Genomic DNA, 22,601 nt, shown 5'->3' with positions numbered 1-22,601 from the left:
CTTTTGTCAAAGAATCTCCAGGCCAGTTTCTGTAAATGATGGGGGCAGGGAGAACAGTGTCATAACACAGAGAGTGTTAATGGCTGCTATTTTAACAATCTAAACTTACTGCCCCAGGGCGCCAGTAGAAGCTAAACAGTCTTACTGCAAAGGATGCAACTTTTAAAAAATCAAATAAATAGCTAAAGGCACACTCACATTGAACTTCTGCCCAACTTAGTGTCAATCAACAAGTTTCCATTGAATGCTGGACAAGCCAACCCCTCTTCCAAAGAGAACACAGAAAACATTGTAAGTTCAGTTTGGGGGCAGCTGGATGATCTTATGTATCCTGTCCTTCCCAGCTTTTTTTCCCCCTCTGATTTTGCTCTTCCCTTCCTTCTTGGGTTCAGAATTCTGTTCTTTTATCCAGCCTCTCCCTACTTAAATTCTTTCCAATGCATCTCTGTGACTCTGCCTTGCCTGCTGTGGGTCTTCTGTTTTGTATTCCCATGCAGTAAGAAGGGATTTGCAGCCTTGGACTTCAACACAGATAGGCACTCTAAAACTATTTACCTTCGTGTGTATTTGTGTATTTCTTGTAGGGCTAGAGGTAAAAGCCAGTACTCTTCACATGCTAGATAAGCATTTTATTACTGGGCTGTGTCTTCAGTACTATTTTTTATTTGGACAAGGGGGGTTGAACTTGCAATGTGGCCCAAACTGGCCTAATATCTTTGATCCTCCTTCCTCAGTTTTCTGAATGCTGGAGTTGCAGAGATGAACTACTGTACTTAGATCCACAGCTTATAAGACAAAGGCTTTCTACCTGCCACATTTCTAGAATGGAAACAAACTACCCAAATGCATACAAAATGATACTATGGACCCCCATGAGAATGCCTACATTCTGAAAACAAAAAGGTGAAAATTACATTGTCCAAGAGTTCAGATGTGTAGAGGCATATTTGAAACCAACTAGACACAGTCCATAACACTTAGAACAAAATCTTCACTTTGGCCAGCATGTGTTTCCACTCTAGCCCCATGTTCTGAAATAACAACAGCAGCAGCAGCAGCAACAACAACAATACAACAGTAGCTTCAATTTTATTGAAGGCATACTATTGGCCTGATAATATAACTTTTGGTAATCTTCACAAACAGTCCTCTGAAGTAGGAATAATTATAGTACCATCACACACACACACACACACACACACACACACACACACACACACTTATACTCACATCAAGCATGTTAAAATGAAGGTGGTATCTGTGTTCCCTATCCTCACTGCTCAGTCCTTCATGTTGTCCTTTCCGAAGTCATTAAATATTCTGTTATAATTGAATTCTTACTGAAATTCAGTATCAACTGTTCTGTCAATTGTCAATAATGGCAAAATTTTCCAGAAAGAATAACCTAGGCTCCTTCTCACCAGATGTTAGGGACTACAAGTGCTGACTAGCTGGAGAGAGATAGACATGGGAGGAAATTCAAGACAAGATGGGAAATGTAAGAAGATAGATGGAATTACTAAAACTTTATTGACTCCCTACTTTGTATTGGGCTAGCTCTATAAAATAATGTCCGACTACAAAACAGGTAGCATCCCATAAAACTAGCCTCTATCCATGTGACCTTTCCAGCCTCCTCTTCTCACACGTGAACCACGACTGTCTGGTCACATGTCACACACATGCTTTGGCATAGCCTCTCTTCAACACCTTATTGCCATCTGCCAATGGCCTCCTCATCTGTCAGAATCCAGTTGCCTATCAACTCCTCTCTGAGGCTTTGGATGCCTCCTGTCTTTGATAGATTGTCCATATTAATCCTTTTTCCACCTATATAGACCTTGTTCACACCTCTACCATAGCACTCACCATATTCTCTTTTAATAATATTGCTTATGACTGTGGATACCACTAGACAATAAGCTCCTTGAGACAGGAACTCTAAAACTTATCTGAGACTTTGTTCAAATCTTGCTCTTTAAATGTTTATGAATTGAATACATGAGAGTGAAGAAAGGAAGGAAGGAAGGACCCAGACCAGTGACTTCCTGTTAGGGACTGCTTTCTGTTTTCCATGGTTAAGGGTGCTGTCCAATCTGGTACTTCTTAGCAGAGACAGCAGTGGAATTTTGTACAGGGCACTTCTTTATTGCGTTGCGATCATATTCACTGTAGAACTCTTAACATGCCCCTAGCTACAGCTTGCTAAATGTGGATGACGTTCCCCCTAATATCATTGTGATAACCAAGGCACTTGCAAAAGTCCCAATGGAAGGAAAAGAGATTGATCCTCCTTGCCTTGGAAGTAGCACTGTAGTAAGCCCCACCCCCACCCCTGACACACACACCAGCTCTGAGACTCTCCCTGAAGAGTCAGGCTATGCTGTTGGAAGAAATACTAGATGGCAGGCACCAGCCAGAGTGGGAATTAGTGAAAAAGGAGGGGACAAAGCAGTCCTAGCCAGCAGACAGAAATTACAGTAGCCTAATCAGTGCACAAGAGCTCAAAGCAAAGAACGTTTTAATTATAATGTTGGAGGAGGAGTCCAGCCTAGCAAACTTAAAGCACTCTTTTAATTCATGATTCCAAGGAAGTACAGAAATTTTCACCTTGTCCCCAAGTGTGTTCTCTCTATCACTCCAGGCCTTCCCTGCTAAAGAGTTGTCCAGCCTTGAGAGAGTCAGCATTACGGTGAGGTATATAACTGAAGGTATCTGTCAGAATCTCATCAGAAGAAAGGCTGGATACAGGGAAGCCACTGATTCTTTGTCACATTTTGACTGTCATGAATCCTGTCACCCATTTCCTTGCAGCCTCACAAATCATTCTCCTGGACATGGAGACACATGGTCAGTGTCTGTTTCTAGTGCTACTGTCACTAGGATCTATGATAGTAAGTACTAAATGTCAAGGTTCTCATTTACTATATGGAAACATATTTATATGCAATATTGGGACCATGGGTTTAAACTCTGTCCCTCCTTCAGCAACATAACATTGTCTTGCTTTAAATCTGAAAGATCTTCCCTAGACCCATATGTTTGAATATTTAGTGTCCAGTTAGTGGTGCTAATCTGAGAGGCTGCAGATCCTTTAGGAGTAGGGTTTTGAAGGTGTTATGTGCTTTAGGCTCTGACCTAACTCTCTACCTCCTTGTCTGTGCCATGGAAGAGGTTGCTGCTCAATGATCCTAGCTTCACAGACTGCTGTCCCATGCCTTTCCACCATTCTATTTGTCTAAGCTTTTGTCTTCAGCAGTCCACAATATCTTTCTGAAATTGTGAGGCAAGATGAATGTTTCCTCCTCAAAGCTGCTTGTCAGGTATTTTGTTTCCATGACAGAAAAGTAACAAGCACACTAGTGACATTAGCATTTTTCAGAACACTCTCCCATACCACCTTCTCATTTTCTTCTATGAGTACAAGCCTCAGTAGAGGTAAGAGTTATCACACATTTTACAAGTTGACCAAATTGGTACAAAGAGGCTAGTGTACTCTGTAAAAATTCTCAGAGTCAACTGTGAATAAAGCAGGGCTAGGCCCTTGCCTTTCCTCTATAACAAGACAGCACAGCTTTATATGGGGGCGAGCTTGGTCCTTATTAGAATGAACCTTCCCTCTCTCCTAAAAGGGATCTTGCTCATCTTGACTTTTTGGAAGCAAAAAGACCCTTCAGAATCCCTGATCCAAGCCTGGAACTAGATGCCTTTATTCATGTGTCAACATACTGTGCCCTCTGCAGCTTGGAGGTCATGGTTCCAAATGCAGCCAAATGCCTTTGTACATATTCAGGAGCCCACATAGAAAACATGTCCTTCTGTAGATCTTAGACTTTAGGACTGCTCTGTTTAACTGTTGGGGAGGAAAGGAAAGGAGAGGAAATAGAGGATGGAGTAAAGCAAGAGAACAGAGGGGAGGAATGAGAAGGAAGAGGAAAGAGATCAAACGAGTTAAACACAGGAAGACCAAAGTCATGCAAAGTCACAGAAGCATGTGCACATTCAGGACCCTATGCTGGGTTCCCCTATGTCAGCGTCTTTGGATGGCCTTTGCCTCCAATCACATCATTAAATGGAAATGCCATTTAATCAAAATATGTAATCCTGAGAAATATGACATGTATACTGAAAGCACAAGTGGACAGCTGCATGGATGATTTTATATCAGTTCTCCAGACAGTTACCAGACAGATGCAGTAATTGCCATGTCAGCCCCAGTAAATTCTTTCTCTATATACTGAAGGTTGTCAACACTCTGACTATTGCGATTCACATGCACATCTTGCTTATACACAGTATCAAGAGTGAGCTGAAGTAGACTGACTTTTAGATAATGCCTGCTCCCCTCCTGAAGCCGGGAAGTCCCTCCCTATGACTTACTGGTGCTGAACTTCATTTCTGTCCATTTTCCCCTTTTGGAATCAGAAGACAAAAGTCATTAATCTTTCTGAAGCTGTTGAAGTCCCATTGGTATTTCTTTCAGCAGGTTTAGTAATTACAGTTTTCCTTCAACATTGCCTCATTGGCTTGATAATCTAATCCTTTAATTATCTTTTTTATAATAAAAAATCATATTGAATAGCCCTAGACATGGTTTCCCTCAGAAAGAAATGCCAGAAAAAGTGCTTTCAGAAATATATTCCTCCAGATGAAGGGAAACACAGACACATTTCTAGGACTGTGGATGTCCCCAGAGCAGACACCAAGATTCTGCTAATCAATTTTCAGTAGAAGTCTCCCTGGCGGTTCCTTGGAGGTGGAAATGTGAAATTTTTGTGTTTTTCAAAATTCAGCATTTCATAGTCATTAATTCTAGCTGCTACTTGTCATAATTGCCTTTGTCCAAGTCCCTGTTGGTTTTTGAAATCTTCTTCATCCCACAGGGTATGTGCTCTGAAAAGCCAACATTTGCTAGATTCCTCTACGAGGCCTTGGTTATCTCATGATTTCTTTTTCTGAATTATGTTACCAACTCTTCTCAAATTTCTTCACAGCACACTTTCTCAACGAAAAATGGGGTGTAGCTCTTTAGACCCTGAATTCTACTTCCAAGTCAGAAAGAAAGAAGACACACAGGAGAGGAGGGGAGAGGAGGGGAGAGGAGGGGAGAGGAGGGGGAGGGGAGCAGAATAGAGGGGAGGGGAGGGGAGGACAGAAAGGAAAAAGAGAGGATAAGGGGAGGAAACAGGGAGGGGAGGGTAATGAGAGGAGAAAAGACAAGGAGAGGAGATGAAAGAAGAGAAGAGACCCGCCATGGTAGATGAACTTTGAAGACTATATTATATGAAACAGATCAATGACAAAAGATGATATGCATGTCTAATTCCACTTATATAAGGTACCTAGAATATTCAAATTCACAGAGAAAGAACATTGCCTGGCAGTCATCAGAAGTGTATGGGGTATGTATTAAATGTATACAGAGTTTCAGTTTGGGAAAAGAAAAATATTCTCAACAGACATAATGCTGATGATGCTTTAATGTTTAATTAAATGTTTTAATTAACAAGGTTATTGTTCTTGAATGACATGGAGCTGTAAACCTAAAATGGCATGAATAGTTAGTTAATTGTATGTCTTCCATATTTTATATAACAGAAGAGAAAGGAATTAAGTAATCCAAACTTTACAAACAAAAAGAGAATAGGCAGGAAGAAAGTTAGCTAAGAAGGCAGTACAGATATGAGGACAACAGGAAGGAAACAGAACAGCATTTTCTGGATCTTTGTTTTTAACTCTCATTTCTCTCCCAGGGATATGCAAATGAAATTAGCCATGGTGGTATGCACCCACAATCCCAGCACTCCAAATGCCCAGGCAGTGCACCTCCTGTAGACAAAGTGGATTGAGAGGTTTTTCTTAGAAGGTGTATGTGTACAGACACGTTAGGGTCTCTGTCCAATTCTGTCAGAAGACAATGCCTCAAAACATCAGACACACAGATATACCCAAATCACTTCTCACCCTCTGGGCCTCAGAGTGGGTGTGACAAAGACAAGGGACTATAAACTCATCAAGATATTTGCAAAATCGAATAATTTGGATGGCCAAATAAAGAAGGGAGGTGTATTTTAAAACAGATTTTAATCGCTGACACCCTATATCTGCCAGTTTCAAAACTGATTTTTAGTGACTAGCTGGCAGTGTAAAACTCTAAGTACAAAAATCAGACAAAATCATCCTAATAAAGACTGTTATTTATCTTAGTGGCAGCAAATAATCTGGCAAACTTTTTCCATTACAGTTATTTTGTATCCAAAACCCTGAATTGAAACTCTCTGGCTCTAGGCAGCAGACAGCAAGGATATTTGGTTACTTTGAGAACATATTGGTTTTCAATTAACTCCAAAGTAAAAGAAAAAAAAAAACAAAACTTAAGAGCCAGCAACATATCCTAGAAACTCCTATGTCCTCTGCCTTGTTGTTGAGCAGAAGTCCACTGCTCTGCAGCACTGGCACTGTGGAAAAGGAAGAGCCCAACTCCTTATGGCTCCTCCTTCCATCTCAAAAAAGAAAGTGGACAATGATGGAAGAAGATACCTGACATCAGCTTCTGCCCTACATACACAAATACGCATCTACATGCATATGTTCACACCCATGTGCACATATTCATGCAAATACATGCAACTTCTCCCCTCTCTCACACACACAAATGCATACACATACACACAACAGATGAATTAAAAGATCAGGAATCTAGGTTTACAGGAAAAGAATGATGCTGAAATGGTGACAACATTGGGTGTGAGAACTTAACAGGGAAGTGGGGATGAGTGAGGCTGATGTGCTGGCTGAACACTACTTGGAAGCACAGATCACAGGAAATCAATGTAATAATCACATCTTCTGCATACTGGAGCAGGAGTCAGGTCCTAGTTGAAGAGTTAGGCCTGCTTCTAGGATGAAAACCCACTAAAGGACATTTCCCTAATCTGTTCCTTAAAATATCCTAAATGTGACTCTTATTTCAAACCAAGTTGAAAACAGACTAAGTTGAAAACACTGATTTTACTTCAAACTATGTTGATTGCTTTTCCCTTTGAGAGTTTCATTTGTTTATCAGCAGAAATTCCTGGGCTAATTCCGAGAAATGCCATTCATTTCTGGCCAACAAGAAGTCATGAACAAGGGGGTGGGGTGGGGTAGAAGGGGGAGCTCTCCACGGAGGGTCCTGCTTTTTGGACATGGCACCCAGAGCCTCTGAATGTGCATGGTGGCAGAAGAGAAAGGCTTTGGGTGGGAGGGCTGGGGAAGCCGGTGAAGGCAGGCCAGATGGCACACTGTATGCATGCCACACCCCTTGACGATCTGCAAGGTCCTCTCTCCAGTTCAGTCTTACTGAGGACTGCCACTCTCTGGGTTCTCCTGATGCTATTACTTTACTGCCTTTTCCAAATCCCAGAGATGAAATTAATAAGAGTGTCTGGATTGAATATATAAATAGGATAGCCCAACTGGATCGGATCTTTAGTGTAGGGCCTGGCAATCAACATTTTATAGTCTCCCCAAGGTTGTCCTTAAGCATGTTAAAGTATAAAGAGTACTTATTTACTGACTTGTGGGGAAAAAATAGCGTGCTATGCTAAGGAACTCCTTCATATCAAAATGCTCTACATAAAATTGGGCTTTGGGAGCTCATGCATGTGGCCCCTGTTCATAAAGAACTGCCATGAGTTTGAGGGCCAACACAGTGGAATCCAGGGCACAAAAACAGGGAAGAGAGATGAAGTCTTATCCCGCAGAAAGAAAAAAAAAAAAAGAGCAACTATATCTTTCAAACAGTGTCTCATATACCAGCCTTGATTCTAATCTTCTTTGTAGCTGAGGATGACCCTGAGCTGCTGTTCATCCTGTCTCTACTTCCTAAGTACTGAGATTACAAGCATATGGCATCATGCTGAGCTTTATGTGACACTGGAGATCAAAACCTGGACTTCCAGTAGGCTACACAAATAGTCTACCAATTGAATCGCATCTTCAGCATCCCCACCAGATTACTGCTATAACACATATAGCTGCCAGTAATTGAGTGACATAATTCAACACTTCATAAAATACATAACAGAACACTAATCCTATGAAGTACCTTACAAAAACACGAGTCCTGTTTTCTGTGGCTATTTGGAGATGGCAAACAACAAACCCTTGATTCCACATAGGCAAAGTTGTCTTGCTGCTTTTTGATATAGGGACTCATTGTATGATTCAAGCTGGCCTTGAGCTCATAATCTTCCCGTCTCAGCTTCTCAAGTGCTGGGATTGTAAGCATGAGCTACAAGATCCAGCAATAATTTTGTCTTGTTTTAAATATGTGAAATTGAAGCCGGGCGTGGTGGCGCACGCCTTTAATCCCAGCACTCGGGAGGCAGAGGCGGGTGGATCGCTGTGAGTTCGAGGCCAGCCTGGTCTACAAAGTGAGTCCAGGACACCCAAGGATAACACAGAGAGACCCTGTCTCGAAAAACCAAAAAAAAAAAAAAAAAAAAAAAAAAAAGCGAAATTGTAAAAAAAAAATAAATGTATTCTTTTATAATTTAATAAGTGTGTACCAACTGTATTCTGATTACACTCCCTTTATCCTTTCTTGTCTTCCTCCTACTTTGTCAACCCCTCCCACTCACTACATGATAACCTTCTGCAAAAGCTACGCCCTTAAAATCTTATCAACATGATTACCCAAACTTAAACTGAGCAAGGAAGACACCACTGAGGATCCCAAAGTGCACAGGGGGAAAAGCCCACAAGGCCTTAACCCTACACAAAGAACTACAGGTGGCTGAGTAAAGATGAGTGGGAGATGGCCCTTCCCAAGGAAGAGCATACCAATCGGTTGTCTGGTGACAAACAGACATGACAACATACATGTGAGAGTGATCAAGGAACTCATTCAACCTCAATCTTGGGCCTTTATGTGATCAGGCACTCCCTGACACATTCAAACCTGCATACATACATGGGCACATACTACACATAACATAGTTAAAATAAACAAAACAAAACACACAGAAACGAGGCAGTCTGAAAAATTGAAAGCGATTGTAGAATGATTTAGAAACGATCTGGAAAGTCTACTCCTAGTTATCTACCCAAAAGAACTGAAAACACGTGCGGCACAAAGTCTTGTAGCTGAATATTCATAGTGCATTGCTCACAACAGTCAAACAGTGAAAACAACCAAAGTAAACACCAATTGATGAAAAGATAAACACATGGTGTGTGATGGTTTGAATGAGAATGGCTCCCATAGGCTCATATATTTGTAAGCTTAGTCCTCAGTGGTGAAGTGTTTAGAAAGGCTAAGAGGTGTGTTCTTGTTGTAGTAGGTGTGTTGCTGTTGGAGGAGGGATGTTTCTCAGGGTGGACTTTGAGTGTCTCTTGTCTACTGCTCTCCCTTTCCCTCTTCCTCCCTGACCCCACTACCTGCAGATCAAGATGTAGCTCTCAGCTCCTGCTCCAGCACCATGTGTGCCACCATGCTCCCTGCCATGATGATAATGGCCTAACCCTCTGAAACTGTAAGCAAATCTCTGATTAAATGCTTTCCTTTAGAGTTGTCTTGGTGATGCTGTCTCTTCACAACAACAGAATAGTGACTATAACAAGTGATAGGGCCATACCAGGAATACTATTCATCCATTCAAAAGTAATAAGACATTGGCACATGCTATAACATAGATTAGAGATTTGAGAACATTACGCTAAGGGAAAGAAGCCACAGCCAAAGTCCACCTACTGAATGAATTCATTATTGTGAACTCCAAAAGTCTTATCCACAGATTCATAGAGTAGGTTAGTTCTTGATAGGAGCAGAAGGTGAGAGAACTTACAAGGAACTGAATACTGTGTTTAGGCTTTTTTTCTTTCTTTTTTTTTTTTTTTAGGATTTCCTAAATTTTTTAGGAAATAAAACTAGTGGTAATACTTGCCCAACACTGTAAATGTTTGTAATATTACAGACTTGCATACTTTTAAGTGATAAATTTTGTTATGTAAATTTTACCACAACAAAAATAAAAAAAATATCTCTCTTATCCCCTTGCATTATTGTCAAAACCAACTTAGTAAGCTAAAAAGAACAAAGAATCTTCTTGGGGTTTTGTTGATTTTTGGGTTTTTTAATTAAGTTATTTATTTACTCTGCATCCAATCAAAGCTTCCCCTCCCTCTTCCCCTCCCAGTCCTTCTTGCTCACCCCATCGCCCCTCCCATTCATCCCTCTTCTCCTTCTCAGAAAAGGGAGGAGGCCTCCCATGGATATAAGCCTGCCTTGGCATATAAAGTTGCAGTAGGACTAGGGACATCTTCTCCTATTGAGGCTAGACAAGATAGCCCAGTTAGGGGGAAGGGATCCAAAGGCAAGGCCTCATGTTTTGTTACTTTTAACACTGGAAGTCAAAGGCATAGCCATTTGATTAAATGTATGAGGTGAGAGAAAAATGAAAAAAAAATGCATCTAGTTAATGTTGAAACATGAAAAGATTGACTCACAGTGGTCAAATGATTTGTGCCACTTCCTCTACACTGTCAAAGGTCAAAGAGACTTTATCTAACTCATCTTACATAGTTGGTTTCTGCTACAGTATGACTTTATACAACATAAATCTGTATATATGTGTGTTGCCTTCACTTGGAGATAAGATCTTGCACTATCAAGGGACAGAAGTCAAATGCCAAGTATGTTGACTCAGTTACATCATGAAGTGATGAAAAGCTATAATGTCCCATCATATTCCCATTCACCCTATGTTCTTCTTGTGTTGGATTTGGGGACACATTCCTTTTGAGGTGCTTATGATTATATGAGTTTTTCTCTTGTATATAACTCAGCAGCCTCAGACCTTCCTTATCCCCAATGTAAGACACTGTCACAATTTTAAAAGGCGAAGCTTCTACTTTTAAAATATTTCTTTATTGCAAATGTAAGAAACCCTTTAAGCTCCATTAGTACTTTATTAGTATACTGTGTTGCTAGTATTCTGATTATAAATTTCATAAATCATAAGTTGTTTTCTCCCATCTTATTTTTTTCTTGAAAGAAATGTCATTTTTCAATGTACAACTTGGCAGAAATGAATTATTGCCTTATAGCAGAAATGCTTGGGTTTTCAAGCTTATTCACAATTCAGCTATTGACAAAAGAAATGACATAAGGCATCTAGCTTTCTCTGTGAGAATACAGTACTTCATTAGGAAAGATATTTTCTTATCACACCAGGAATTAAAAAGATCAGGATGAAGGAGGTAAAACCACTATGTCCCTATAGCTAATAAAATCATGTCATAGAGCCAAACTTCTTCACACCTAGCAGAAAGAAAACAGTGTGGATTAGGTCGCCAGTAACCAGATCAAATCAGCTATTTTGGCCATTTTATAATAGCTCTTTAATAACCTAGGAATGCTGGAACTCCTCCAGGGCACCACAAATTTATTAATTCTGAATAGCAAAGTTTCATGGAATAAACATTAAGAATTCTTGCCGGGCATGGTGGCACATGCCTTTAATACCAGCATTCAGGAGGCAGAGACAGGTGAATCACTGAAAGTTCGAGGCTAGCCTGGCCTACAAAGTGAGTCCAGGACAATCATCATGGCTACACAGAGAAACCCTGTTTCAAGAGACCAAAAACAAAAAACAAAAAACAAAAACAAAAAAACAAAAAAACAAAAAAAGAAAGAAAGAAAGAAAGAAAGAAAGAAAGAAAGAAAGAAAGAAAGAAAGCGAATCCTGGTCAGTAGGAAATTCTTCTTTAGGTGACAAAATTACATACAAAGGGAAAGAAGTTTCTTTTCTTTCTTTACTATTTCTTTACCCCAACAGAGAAGATAGGGAGCTGCCTTGCTACAGACTTCTCAAGGACCACATACAATCCTGTTCAGAGACAAGGGTAGGTTCAATGACATCCATGACTCAACTTCGTTGGAACAATGTCCCAGACCCAGTCTAACACCAGATTATTTAAGCTCACTAGAGGCCTGTGGTCTATGACTGAAGGAAGAAAACACCCCTCATCTGCTCTTCATGGCAAGCAGTATCTATTTTTTCACTGGCAAATCTGGAAAGGCAGTCTGCATAATCAACTTTATATATTTTGCAGGAGTTTCAGTACACAGCCTCAAGCACACCTTGGGAAATTTGAGGGTAAAGGCATGGGAACAAAGAAACAAGTAGGAGAACATCGCTCCTCTGTCTTTCCTAAGCATCACACTTAGAACCCTTCCACTAAGCTTGTCATTATCTATGTACATATTGGCCATTAGAGAAAATCACTTTCTTAGATATAGAATTTATATGTTTTCCCTTGATGGAACTTGTTCATATTCTCTCTCTCTCTCTCTCTCTCTCTCTCTCTCTCTCTCTCTCTCTCTCTCTCTTTCCTCTCTCCTCTCTCCTCTCTATTTCTATCAATAAGTTTAGTTTTTTGTGTAATTTTCTTTTTTTAAATTGGCATACAAAGTAACAGGTTTCCTGGTGTCATATTCACACATAGGTTTGGTTGGAGAACCTCCTTCTTGTTCATCTCTCCTATCTCTTTGTTTTCCTTCCCTGCTTGCATCCTTGGTCCCCAGGAGTGTTCGCCTTTCTGGTTTTATATCACATGTATTATATTACCCTCCCCACTGCTCTCCCTAGAAGCATCTTCCCAACCCCCCTTTCATAGGACCATTTCTAGTATTCTTTCATCTATATTTACTCACACCCATGTTGATATGCATATACAAACATCAGAAGCTATGATACACATACAAAAGAGAAAACATGTCATTTAACTTTCTTAGTCTGGGTTACTTCATTCAGTATAGTCTCTTTTGGTTCTACTGAGTGTACTTCATACTCCATAATTTTGTTTTCCTTTATGTGTGAATAAAATTCCATTATATGTATGTACCCCTTTTTCATTATCCTTTCATCTGAGGATGAATGTCTAGTCTGATTCCACTTCCTAGATATTGTGGATAGAGCCATAATGAATTGAATGTGTATGTATGTGTTACAGGATATAAACCCAGGGATAGTATAGTTGGGTCATATGGTAATTCTAGCTGTACTTCCTTTTCTTTGACCAAGAATTTCTGTGGCCTGGAAAGCATGAGTTTCTTCATGACTAATAATTACTGGAGTGGAAATAATATAGACGTGTCATCAAATTTCCTGCCTTGTCTCATAGAAGGACTATGACACTCTATCTTACATGAGTAGTACTATTTTTTCCAGAAATACTCAGTAAAGAGGCTACAAACTCCATATAAAGTTGGAATCAACAACTGCAAAACAAAATTCTTCTTTTTATCAAACTCATTATTTTCCACTATGGTTTAAACCATTTGCTTTTGTTTTATCTTAATAGACTGCACTCTGGTTCAATATGACAAAAAAAAAAGCAGATAAAAAATTTGGTTCTAAAGTGGTTGTCCAAGTTTGCATTCCCACCAGCAATGAAGCAGTGTTCCTCTTTCTCCACATTCTCATCAGCATGTGACGTCACTTAAATTTCTGATCTTAGCCATTCTGATGGGTGTAAGATGGAATCTCAAAGTCGTTTTGATTTGCATTTCTCTGATGATGAAAGACGTTGAGCATTTCTTTAAGTGTTTCTCAGCCATTAGATATTTCTCTGTTGAGAATTATCTGTTTAGTTCTGAGCCCCATTTCTCAATTGGGCTATTTGTTTTGGTGGTGTTCAATTTCTTGAGTTCTTTCTATATTTTGGATATTAGACCTTTGTCAGATGTAGAGTTGGTGAAGATCTTTTCTCAGTCTGTAGGCTTTTGCTTTATTCTGTTGACAGTGTCTCCTGCCTTACAGAAGCTTCTCAGCCTCGTGAGGTCCCATTTGTTAACCACTTTGGAAATCTATCTGGCACTTTCTCAAAGAATTGGGAATAGGGCTTCTTCGAGCTACTCCATTCCTAGGAATATACCTGGAAAATGCTCCACCACACATGTTCATAGCAGCCTATTCATAATAGCCAGAACCTGGAAACAGCTTAAATGTCCCTCAGTTGAAGAATGGATAAAGAAACTATGATACACTTATACTATGGAATAGTAATCAGCTATAAAAAACAAGGAAATTCTGAAATTTGTGGACAAATGGATGGCACTAGAAATGATCGTACTGAGTGAGTTAACCCAGAAGCAGAATCACATGGTATATACTCACTAGCCCAAAAGGCATGTCCAATGAAAGTCTTCACTTACCAGGAGATTAGGATAGATGTGAGGACATCACACTGAGACTCAGGGTAAGAGAAATATAGGAATTGGGGAAATAGAAGGATCCAGAGGATCTTAGAAACCTACAAAAGAACCTTGTAACAGGTGGATCGGGTCTGTTCAAACTCTTGCACTAACCAAGGACATTACAAGTAGTAAACGTCGAACCCCTACTTGGATCTAGGCAATGGACAGGACATTCTCCACAGTTGGGTGGAGAGCAGGGACTGACTCTGACATGAACTCTGGCGCCCCATATTTAACCACTTCCCCTTGGTGGGGAGGTATGGTGTCACTCAGAGAAAGAATAAGCAGGCTACCAAGATGAGACTTGATGGCCTATGACCATATAGTGGGGGAGGAGATTCCCCTAAGTCATAGACCTAGGGGAGGGGAATAGGGTGAATGTGGGAGGGAGGGAGAAGTGGGAGGATACAAGTGATGGGATAACAATTGAGTGGTAATCTGAATAAATAAATTTTTAAAATTTGGTTCTTTTTCCAAGTGAAGAACAAGGATGCTGTGAAGCTAAACAGAGAAACAAAAACTGAATGAAGATTTAAAAGTAAGGAAAAAACCCATAGGAATAAGGTGAAATATTTTGTTGAATCAGGTATAAGAAGAGCACAGTAATGATCAAGTGCCAAATCAAGTGGTCAGCTGGCAGCTGGGACAACACACAGATAGGTGGGGCTGAACAGTTAAGGTGGAATTACACTCTACAAATGGCTCCAGAGTGAAGCTGGTGTTGTGGTTTGAATCTTTAATATCCTTGAAAGACCTTTACCATTATAGCCAACATATTACACTATTAATATGTGTCAGAACCTTTAGGATGTAGGGCATTTCCTTGAAGGAAATATTGAGACCAGGATAACTCTCTCTCTCTCTCTGCACCCGCTTCTCTTCTCTCCTCTCCCACTGCCTGACTTCCTGACTGACATTGCATAAGCAATTTCTTTTGCTAACTGCTTCCCAACATATTAGTCTTCATAAGCCCAAAAGCAACACAGCCAAATGAGCCTGGACTGAAACCTCTGAAGAGGTGAGCCAAAATAAATCCTTTTTTCTTTTCAGCTAATTTGAGTTTTCTCACATTTATTGTCATAACAATAGAAACATGAGTAACATGGCTGAAGATCAAGGTCACATGCTTCACATTTCAAAAGGCTCTAACATAATCCTGCCCACACTGTGTTGTTTCCCCCAAAATATACTGATTACCCAAGGTTGGAAGTTGTAGTTGAGGTACTATTTCAAGAACGTTATCTCTTCCCTGACCCAGGTGTCATTAAGTAGAGAGTTGTTTAGTTTCCATGTATGTGTAGGCTTTTTGTTATTTCTGTTGTTGTTGAAGTGCAGCCTAAGACCATGGTGACCTGATATGAACATTTGCTCAACCATGTTCATAGCAACCTTATTCATAATAGCCAGAACTTGGAAACAACCTATGTGTCCCTCAGTAGAAAAATGGATAAAGAAACTGTGGTACATCTACACTATGGAATATTACTCAGCTATTAAAAACAAGGAATTTCCAAAATTTTTGGACAAATGGATTGAACTAGAAATTGTCATAATGAGTGAGTTAACCCAGAAGCAGAAAGAGTCAAATGGTATATACTTGCTTATATCTGAACACTAGCCCAAAAGGCATGTCTCCATGAAAGTCTTCACTTTCCAGGAAAATTAGACAGAGGGGAAGACTTCTTATTGGGACTCTAGGTGAGAGAAGCATGGGAGAATGGGGAAATAGAAGGATCTAGATGTCCCTAGAAACCTACAAGAAGACCATTATGATGGGCAGATCTGGGCCCAGGGCTCCTGCTCAAACTATGGCATCAGCCAAGGACAATATGTGCCATAAACTTCGAACCCCTACCCAGATCTAGCCCATGGACAGGACATTCTCCACAGTTGAGTGGAGAGTGGGGACTGACTTTCACAAGAACTCTGGTGCCTCATATTTGACCATGTCCCCTTGATGGGGAGGCCCAGTGGCACTCAGAGGAAGGATAGCAGACTACCAAGAAGAGACTTGATACCCTAGGATCATATACAGGGGGAGGAGGTCCCCCTCAGTCACAGTCATAGGGAAGGGGAGTAGGGGGGAAATGGGAAGGAGGGAGGAATGGGAGGGTACAAGGGATGGGATAACAATTGAGATGTAATATGAATAAATTAATATAAAAAAGAATCTTACAAAATAAACATGATCTGGAAGCTCACAAACTAAAAAACAAAAACAAAAAACAAAAAAGAACATTATCAAAGAATAATACTCCACATTAGAACCAAAGTTTTTATCAAGGCAGGAGGTACCAAGTCTGAGATAACCAAACTCCTAAGTTAGAACTAAATGTGTAAAAAGACCTGAAATAGCCATTCAAAAAGGAATAAAGGGATCATCCAAGATAATATAACATGGAGAATAAGCTTTTAAGCAATATCTAGAAAAACAAGAAAAAGTCAGAATTAAGAAGAACTTTCAAGGAACTGCCAAAAGGTCAGAATTTACATCTGAAAACATATTTCAGACTAGATTGTAGTATAAGAAAAGTTCAAATACTAAAACAACAAAACAAAAAGAGAATCAACCCAAGAAATTATAGCAAGATCACAAAATAACATGGCAATATTTTAGAAATATAATTTGAGAACTGGGGGAAATATAGTTATTGAAAATAAGATAAATAAACAAAATCTAACAGGTTGTCCAAATAGTACATATGAAGGAATTTATAAACTAGAGAATAGAACTGATGAAGTATCACTGTGGGAAATATGTAAAATTAAAAAAGCAAAGGAAACATTAGGAGACACAGGGGAAAAATTAAATGAGGTGCGAAAGTTTACATCAAAGACACGTTTATAGCACCAGGCAGACAGAGTCAAGAGTACTAGGAGTTTAAGACCATTGTAGGAATACATGAAACCTTGTATCAAAAAATGAATGAAGACAGAGGAGGGAGGGAAGGAGAGAGAGAGAGAGAGAGAGAGAGAGAGAGAGAGAGAGAGAGAGAGAGAGAGAGAGAGAGAGAGAGAGACAGAGACAGAGACAGAGACAGAGACAGAGAGAAGAGAGACAGAGAGGGATGGAGGGGCAGAGGGAAAGATTTTCAACAATGGGAAGGAAGATACAGGGGAAGTGATTAATTTTATAAAAATGATAACTGACAGATTTCTAAGTCCTTAGGCTGAATAATAATCATACTGCTCAGCACAGTGCATGCACCTTTAATCCCAGCACTTTGAAGGCAGCACTTTAAAGTCAGTCCTCTGTGAGTTTCAGGCCAACCTCATCTACACTGTGAGTTGCAGGACAGCCAGGGCTATGTAGAGAAACACTATCTTAAACAACAACAACCACAACAAAGAATCAACCAGGTAAAAGGAACATAAAAAGTATACATCAACACCTCTTAGTGTATTCACCAAAGTAAAAGAGAAAAATTTTCAAGATAAAGGAAATGAAATGGCGTACAACAGAACTATAATCAAATAGTCCACTTTTTATCCATAAACAAAAGAAGCCAGGAAGCCATTTATTTAGAAATAACTTCAAAAGTACTGAGGGAAAATGAGCATATACCTAAAATTTCATAACCCGCCAAATTATCATTCAAGTATAGCTACAACCTCAGACATTTTATTTTTTTTTATTTTTTTATTTTTTGGTTTTTCGAGACAGGGTTTCTCTGTGTAGCCTTGGCTATCCTAGACTCACTTTGTAGACCAGGCTGGCCTCAAACTCACAGCGATCCTCCTGCCTCTGCCTCCCGAGTGCTGGGATTAAAGGCATGCACTACCACAGCCTAGACAAACATTTTAAATGTAAGGATTAGAGAAGTTTGGCATAACTACTCACAGAAAGCCCTGTATAATGAAGAAGAAATATTCCCTTTCTCAGAAGCAAACTACAATAGCAAGGAAAGGAAAAGCAAAGCTTGTTTCTGTGCACTATAAAATTAGCTCATGATGTCATTTTATTTCACCTTTTTTCCTCTGGGATTTATGATCTCAATTATCTTAACAGTTCCCTCTTCACTTAGAATAGCTGCTAGCCTCTATTTTCCATTTTTTTTTTGGTTAATAATTGTTTTCTGTCAGTGCCCCATGATTTAAGAAGCTGTGGTTTAGATAAGTTCCTATCACATTAGGCTACTTTGTGAGTCTTGTTGGAGCGATATTAAAGTGATTTAGTAGACTATCTGACAGACTAAATAAAAGATCTTTAGAGTAGTTATTTAATCAGAAAAACTGTACTCTCATTTGCCAGAGCCCCTTCAATGTAATACCCTAGTAATCCATTTTATTTTATTTTTGGTTTTTCGAGACCGGGTTTCTCTGTGTAGCCTTGGCTGTCCTAGACTCACTTTGAAGACCAGGCTGGCCTTGAACTCACAGCAATCCGCCTGCCTCTGCCTCCCAAGTGCTTGGATTTAAGGCGTATGCCACCATGCCAGGTTGCCCTAGTAATCCAATTTAAGCGGAAGCAAACAAACACATTCAAAAACAGCAAGTGCATGTAGGAATTTCTTTAAAAAGTAACTTTCAAATTGGTCAGTTTCTCATGTCTTGAAGCATATACTATCATCAACAACATTCAAAGAAAGATAGATCTGTTTATGAACTTTTGTCTCCTGGGACAAGTAGTGTATTTACTAGGACATGAAAGTATACTTTATAAAGGAATATCAATAATGTAATGGATTGTTTATAAAGGAATTTACTTCTGTACACAGTAAATTCAAAACATGTGATTAAGTTCTCTGTAAAAAAAAAAAAGTCTCTGACTCCCAAAAGTTAACTTGGAAATCTTCATCACAAAAATTCTCTCCTACAGATGATGAATAAGCCTAGAGGGTGGCAAGGCTGTCTGATAGCTTTCCCTTGGAATGCCATTGGGTTGGCAGGCATTCCCTGAATCTGTCCATAGTTCCAAGTTTTTGGTTCAGGAAGGAGGCTGCCATCATATCAGAATGAAGTGTGACTGTGGGGGCTTCTACCTCAGGAAAATACACTAAGCACAAACTGTGAAAGTAGGCTTCCATTGTAATAACCTTGGGAACAAGTCTCTAGCTGGCTCTCCCCAGACTTGCCCTTAACAGTGTGTACCTCATAACTGTGCTGTGTGGAGGAGGTGACTGTTCGGCAGGCGGGCCACTTTATACTGCCATAAACCTTACTGGTTCAGTTCCTTTGATTTATGACCAGTTCCTCATCATTTTGAGGCTATGCTTGGATGCAATTCCAGCACTAATTGTATGGCACACGTGCCGCAATGATACAACTCCCCTGTTACCTACTGCCCATGGCAGAAAAAAAGGCTGTTTATAGCTATAATTCTTTTCTCCCTTTTCATTCCCTTTCAAATGATTAAAAGCCCAATGAAGATCTCTTTCTGGGTACCCAGTAACGTATTAGGACCTAGACTGTGTCCCATTTGGGCTATAAAGTATGTTTAGGGGGCCAGCTTAAGTTGTCTAAAAGTGTTCTATTGTTATTTCTGACTAGAAGTTTCCCTTCTGGGGGAGTTTAGGAAGATGAATTGGATTAGGTGAAGAGGAAAAACAGAAAAGCACAAGTTGGAGAAACGGAGGCAAACTGGATTACCTGGGCAACGGGGGCAGCACAGATGAGGAATATGCACGGGTGAAAGGCAATGAAGGCTTGGACATCTGACTCGGCTGCAAAGCACATTTCCATTCTGAAAGAGAGAAGGCAATGAGAGTGAGAGAGAAAATATGTCTTTCAAAGGTCACTGGGACTATGCCAGTTTGGGAAACAGTCATGCAGGGACTCACCCAGACAGTGAATAATGCATTCCCAAGAATCTGAATGCAATCAGCCTTCTTTTAAACCAATTCTTTTTCCCACTTCTAGCACCTCTGCTGGGTTGATTGGAAGCCTATAAGGCATACCTTTTCTGAGGCTGGGTTCAACATAGTCCCAGTTTTCAATTTAATATTAAATATGGGAGGCTTCCTCTGGCCTGGCTCTGTGAGAGTTCTATCCTTCCTAGTTCTAGCTGCATGGCTTTTCCAAGATCGTCTTCTGATTTCATAACCACCTGCTTGATGCCATAGAAGAGAAGGGGGTGGTGAGTAATAGGTCCCTTGAGAGCTGCTTCCCAGCCCTGAGCACAGAGACATCCCTGGCATGTGAGTCCTTGCACTCTACAGAGCTCTGCCTTGATTCGTTTGGCTGCGTGACTCCTCTCCTCATTTCCCCTTTCAGCCAACATTTGTTTCCGAGAACAAGAACAAACTAGAACTAGAAATGGAGCTGATCAGCGAGGATGTCTGGATGAGGCAGCTTGGTCCTTGTATGAGTTAGCGATCCATGATCCCACAACTCTGACAGCTCTCAGTCATTGCTAGAACAAAGCAAGCTTTGGCAATGCAGTTCACATTTACATTCCTCATCCAGAATTCATCTGAAGGAAGGGTGACTTGCATCTGTTAGGCCATTCCAGGGTAAAGGGTGGCGGAGTGCACAGAGAAAGACTATGCCTAGTGTGAGAGCTGTTGGCATCAGGAGAGCTGTTAACATTTTCATTGCCTTGTGGACTTCAAAGCCTCGGCCCCCAAGGGCTAGCTGTCCATCTCCAATGTACTGAGTCAAGAATCTGACAAAATAATGCCATACCAGGCAGTTAATCAGCCCCAAGATGCTCTATTTAATACAAACCCTAGCCATTTAAAGAGGCAGGCTTCTTTTATCCAGACTGGAGGCACCTTACTACAATTCTTCCTTCCTCTCATGTGCTTTCCAGAATAAAGTTTTGTAACACTGCACTTGGAAGCAGCAGAGAAACTCTTAATGCACCACACACCCCAGGTAGTACCATCTGGAGCTGAGCTCACAGGAGCACATCAGAAAGCATAGTTCTGGCTTGAGAAGAAAATTCAGTCTTTAATGTTGGATATTGAATTCAGTTCCAGACTCTAGAGATTAATAAGAGCACTTATAACTGTAATGATAATGATGACAGTAGAAGTTAACATTTCCTATCCATACACTGTTTTAGACGCTGTAGTGAGCTTAATCCCTACTATGGCATATGAAATAGGTACTATCATTATGTCTTTTTTTTTTTTTTGAGACAGATAGACTCAAACTCATGATCCTCCTGACTCAGCCTTCTGCAATCCACAGACATGGACCACTATGCCAGGTATTGTTATCCTGTTTGAATGAGGAAGCTGAAGGAATCTCAGAGAGGTTATAGATAAATTACCTCAACACACCATATACCATAGGTGGCCTACTTTAGAGTCTGAAAATGAGTCCACCTCAAAGCTAAGCTTGCCAAACCCTCAATACCTCCTGCTATTATAACACCTAAAGGCTGCTTGATATAGGGTAAACATTTGGAAAGCTGGAAGTTCTGTTCAAATGGTAAAATGAACAGGCATGAATGGCCAGGCCTGCTCTAGCTAGGTACATAACAGGAATTACGTGCAGGCTTTCTTACCCTGGATCTTAAAAGACTAGTTCATTTTTGCATTCAGAATTCTCAGTTCTTTCCTTCCCAATTGGCTTAATGCAGTGGTTTGGACATACTGGGGTTGCTTCTACTGTTATCTAGAAGGCAGATTAATTTTCCTACTGTCTGATTCTTATACGTTCTCCTATTATATCATATCTAATTAGCCTAAAGGGCTACAGAAATTTATTTATAGTAAATATTCAGACACTTTTAGAGAAACAAACAAGCTTTACCCGAAAATATATCAGGAGAGATATTATTTACAGTCTGGCCTCCATCATCCCCCATCCCAATATGGATGTCATATTTGCTATGTAGCTAGGAATATTCATGCACTACTATTCATTCTCCTGCCTGGACCTTACACACCATGACATCTGGGTGCTTGCTAATATCTTTTATGCTTTTAATCACCTAAGCTTCCTGGCTAAATGAGCACCTCCCTGTGTGCTAAAGAATAAGAGGGAAATCTCATGCCATAAAGCACTGTACCTCTGAACAGATGCAGTTCACACAGTAAACCAGTCCATATGGTTCCAGGTAAGGATGCCATTTCTCACCCACTCTGTACTTCTTGTCTTGAAACACACAATATGTCTCAGAATCTGTCAAAAGGGGGGAGGGGAGGAGAACACAACTGTTAGTAAATATAGGCCAAAGTCACAAAAGCCAAAGACAACCGTGAGTTCCATCTATTTTACTATGTACATCAAAGGAAGGGTCATTGCATTTACAGAGCATCTACTTCTGGCTCAGTGTTTTCTGTACTTTGCTTACTGGATCTTTACAATAACTCATAAATTAAATATTACTATTAATCTTATTTTATGAATAAAGGAAATCAAGAGACATACAACTAGTAAGCAGCTGGGATGACATTCAAACCCA

General features: G+C 40.1%; 1 protein-coding gene across 2 annotated transcripts in view; it reads right to left on the bottom strand.

Moving 5' to 3' along the window:
* The window catches only part of CHRDL1 (chordin like 1), a 92,016-nt gene that overhangs the window by 47,487 nt on the left and 21,928 nt on the right, over positions 1–22,601 (bottom strand). For both annotated transcript variants that reach the window (XM_084790411.1, XM_084790412.1), the window contains exons 3-4: positions 22,206–22,318; positions 19,835–19,928 (exon numbers count right to left, since the gene is read on the bottom strand). In XM_084790411.1, coding sequence (XP_084646537.1) covers positions 19,835–19,928; positions 22,206–22,318 — 207 coding nt within the window. The remainder of the gene's footprint in view (positions 1–19,834; positions 19,929–22,205; positions 22,319–22,601) is intronic.

The sequence above is a fragment of the Acomys minous genome, assembly GCF_964271855.1.
Source record: "Acomys minous genome assembly, chromosome: 7".
NCBI classification, from domain to species: Eukaryota; Metazoa; Chordata; class Mammalia; order Rodentia; family Muridae; genus Acomys; species Acomys minous.
Note: the sequence above shows the minus strand (reverse complement) of the source record. Positions and strands in the feature narration are given on the sequence as shown.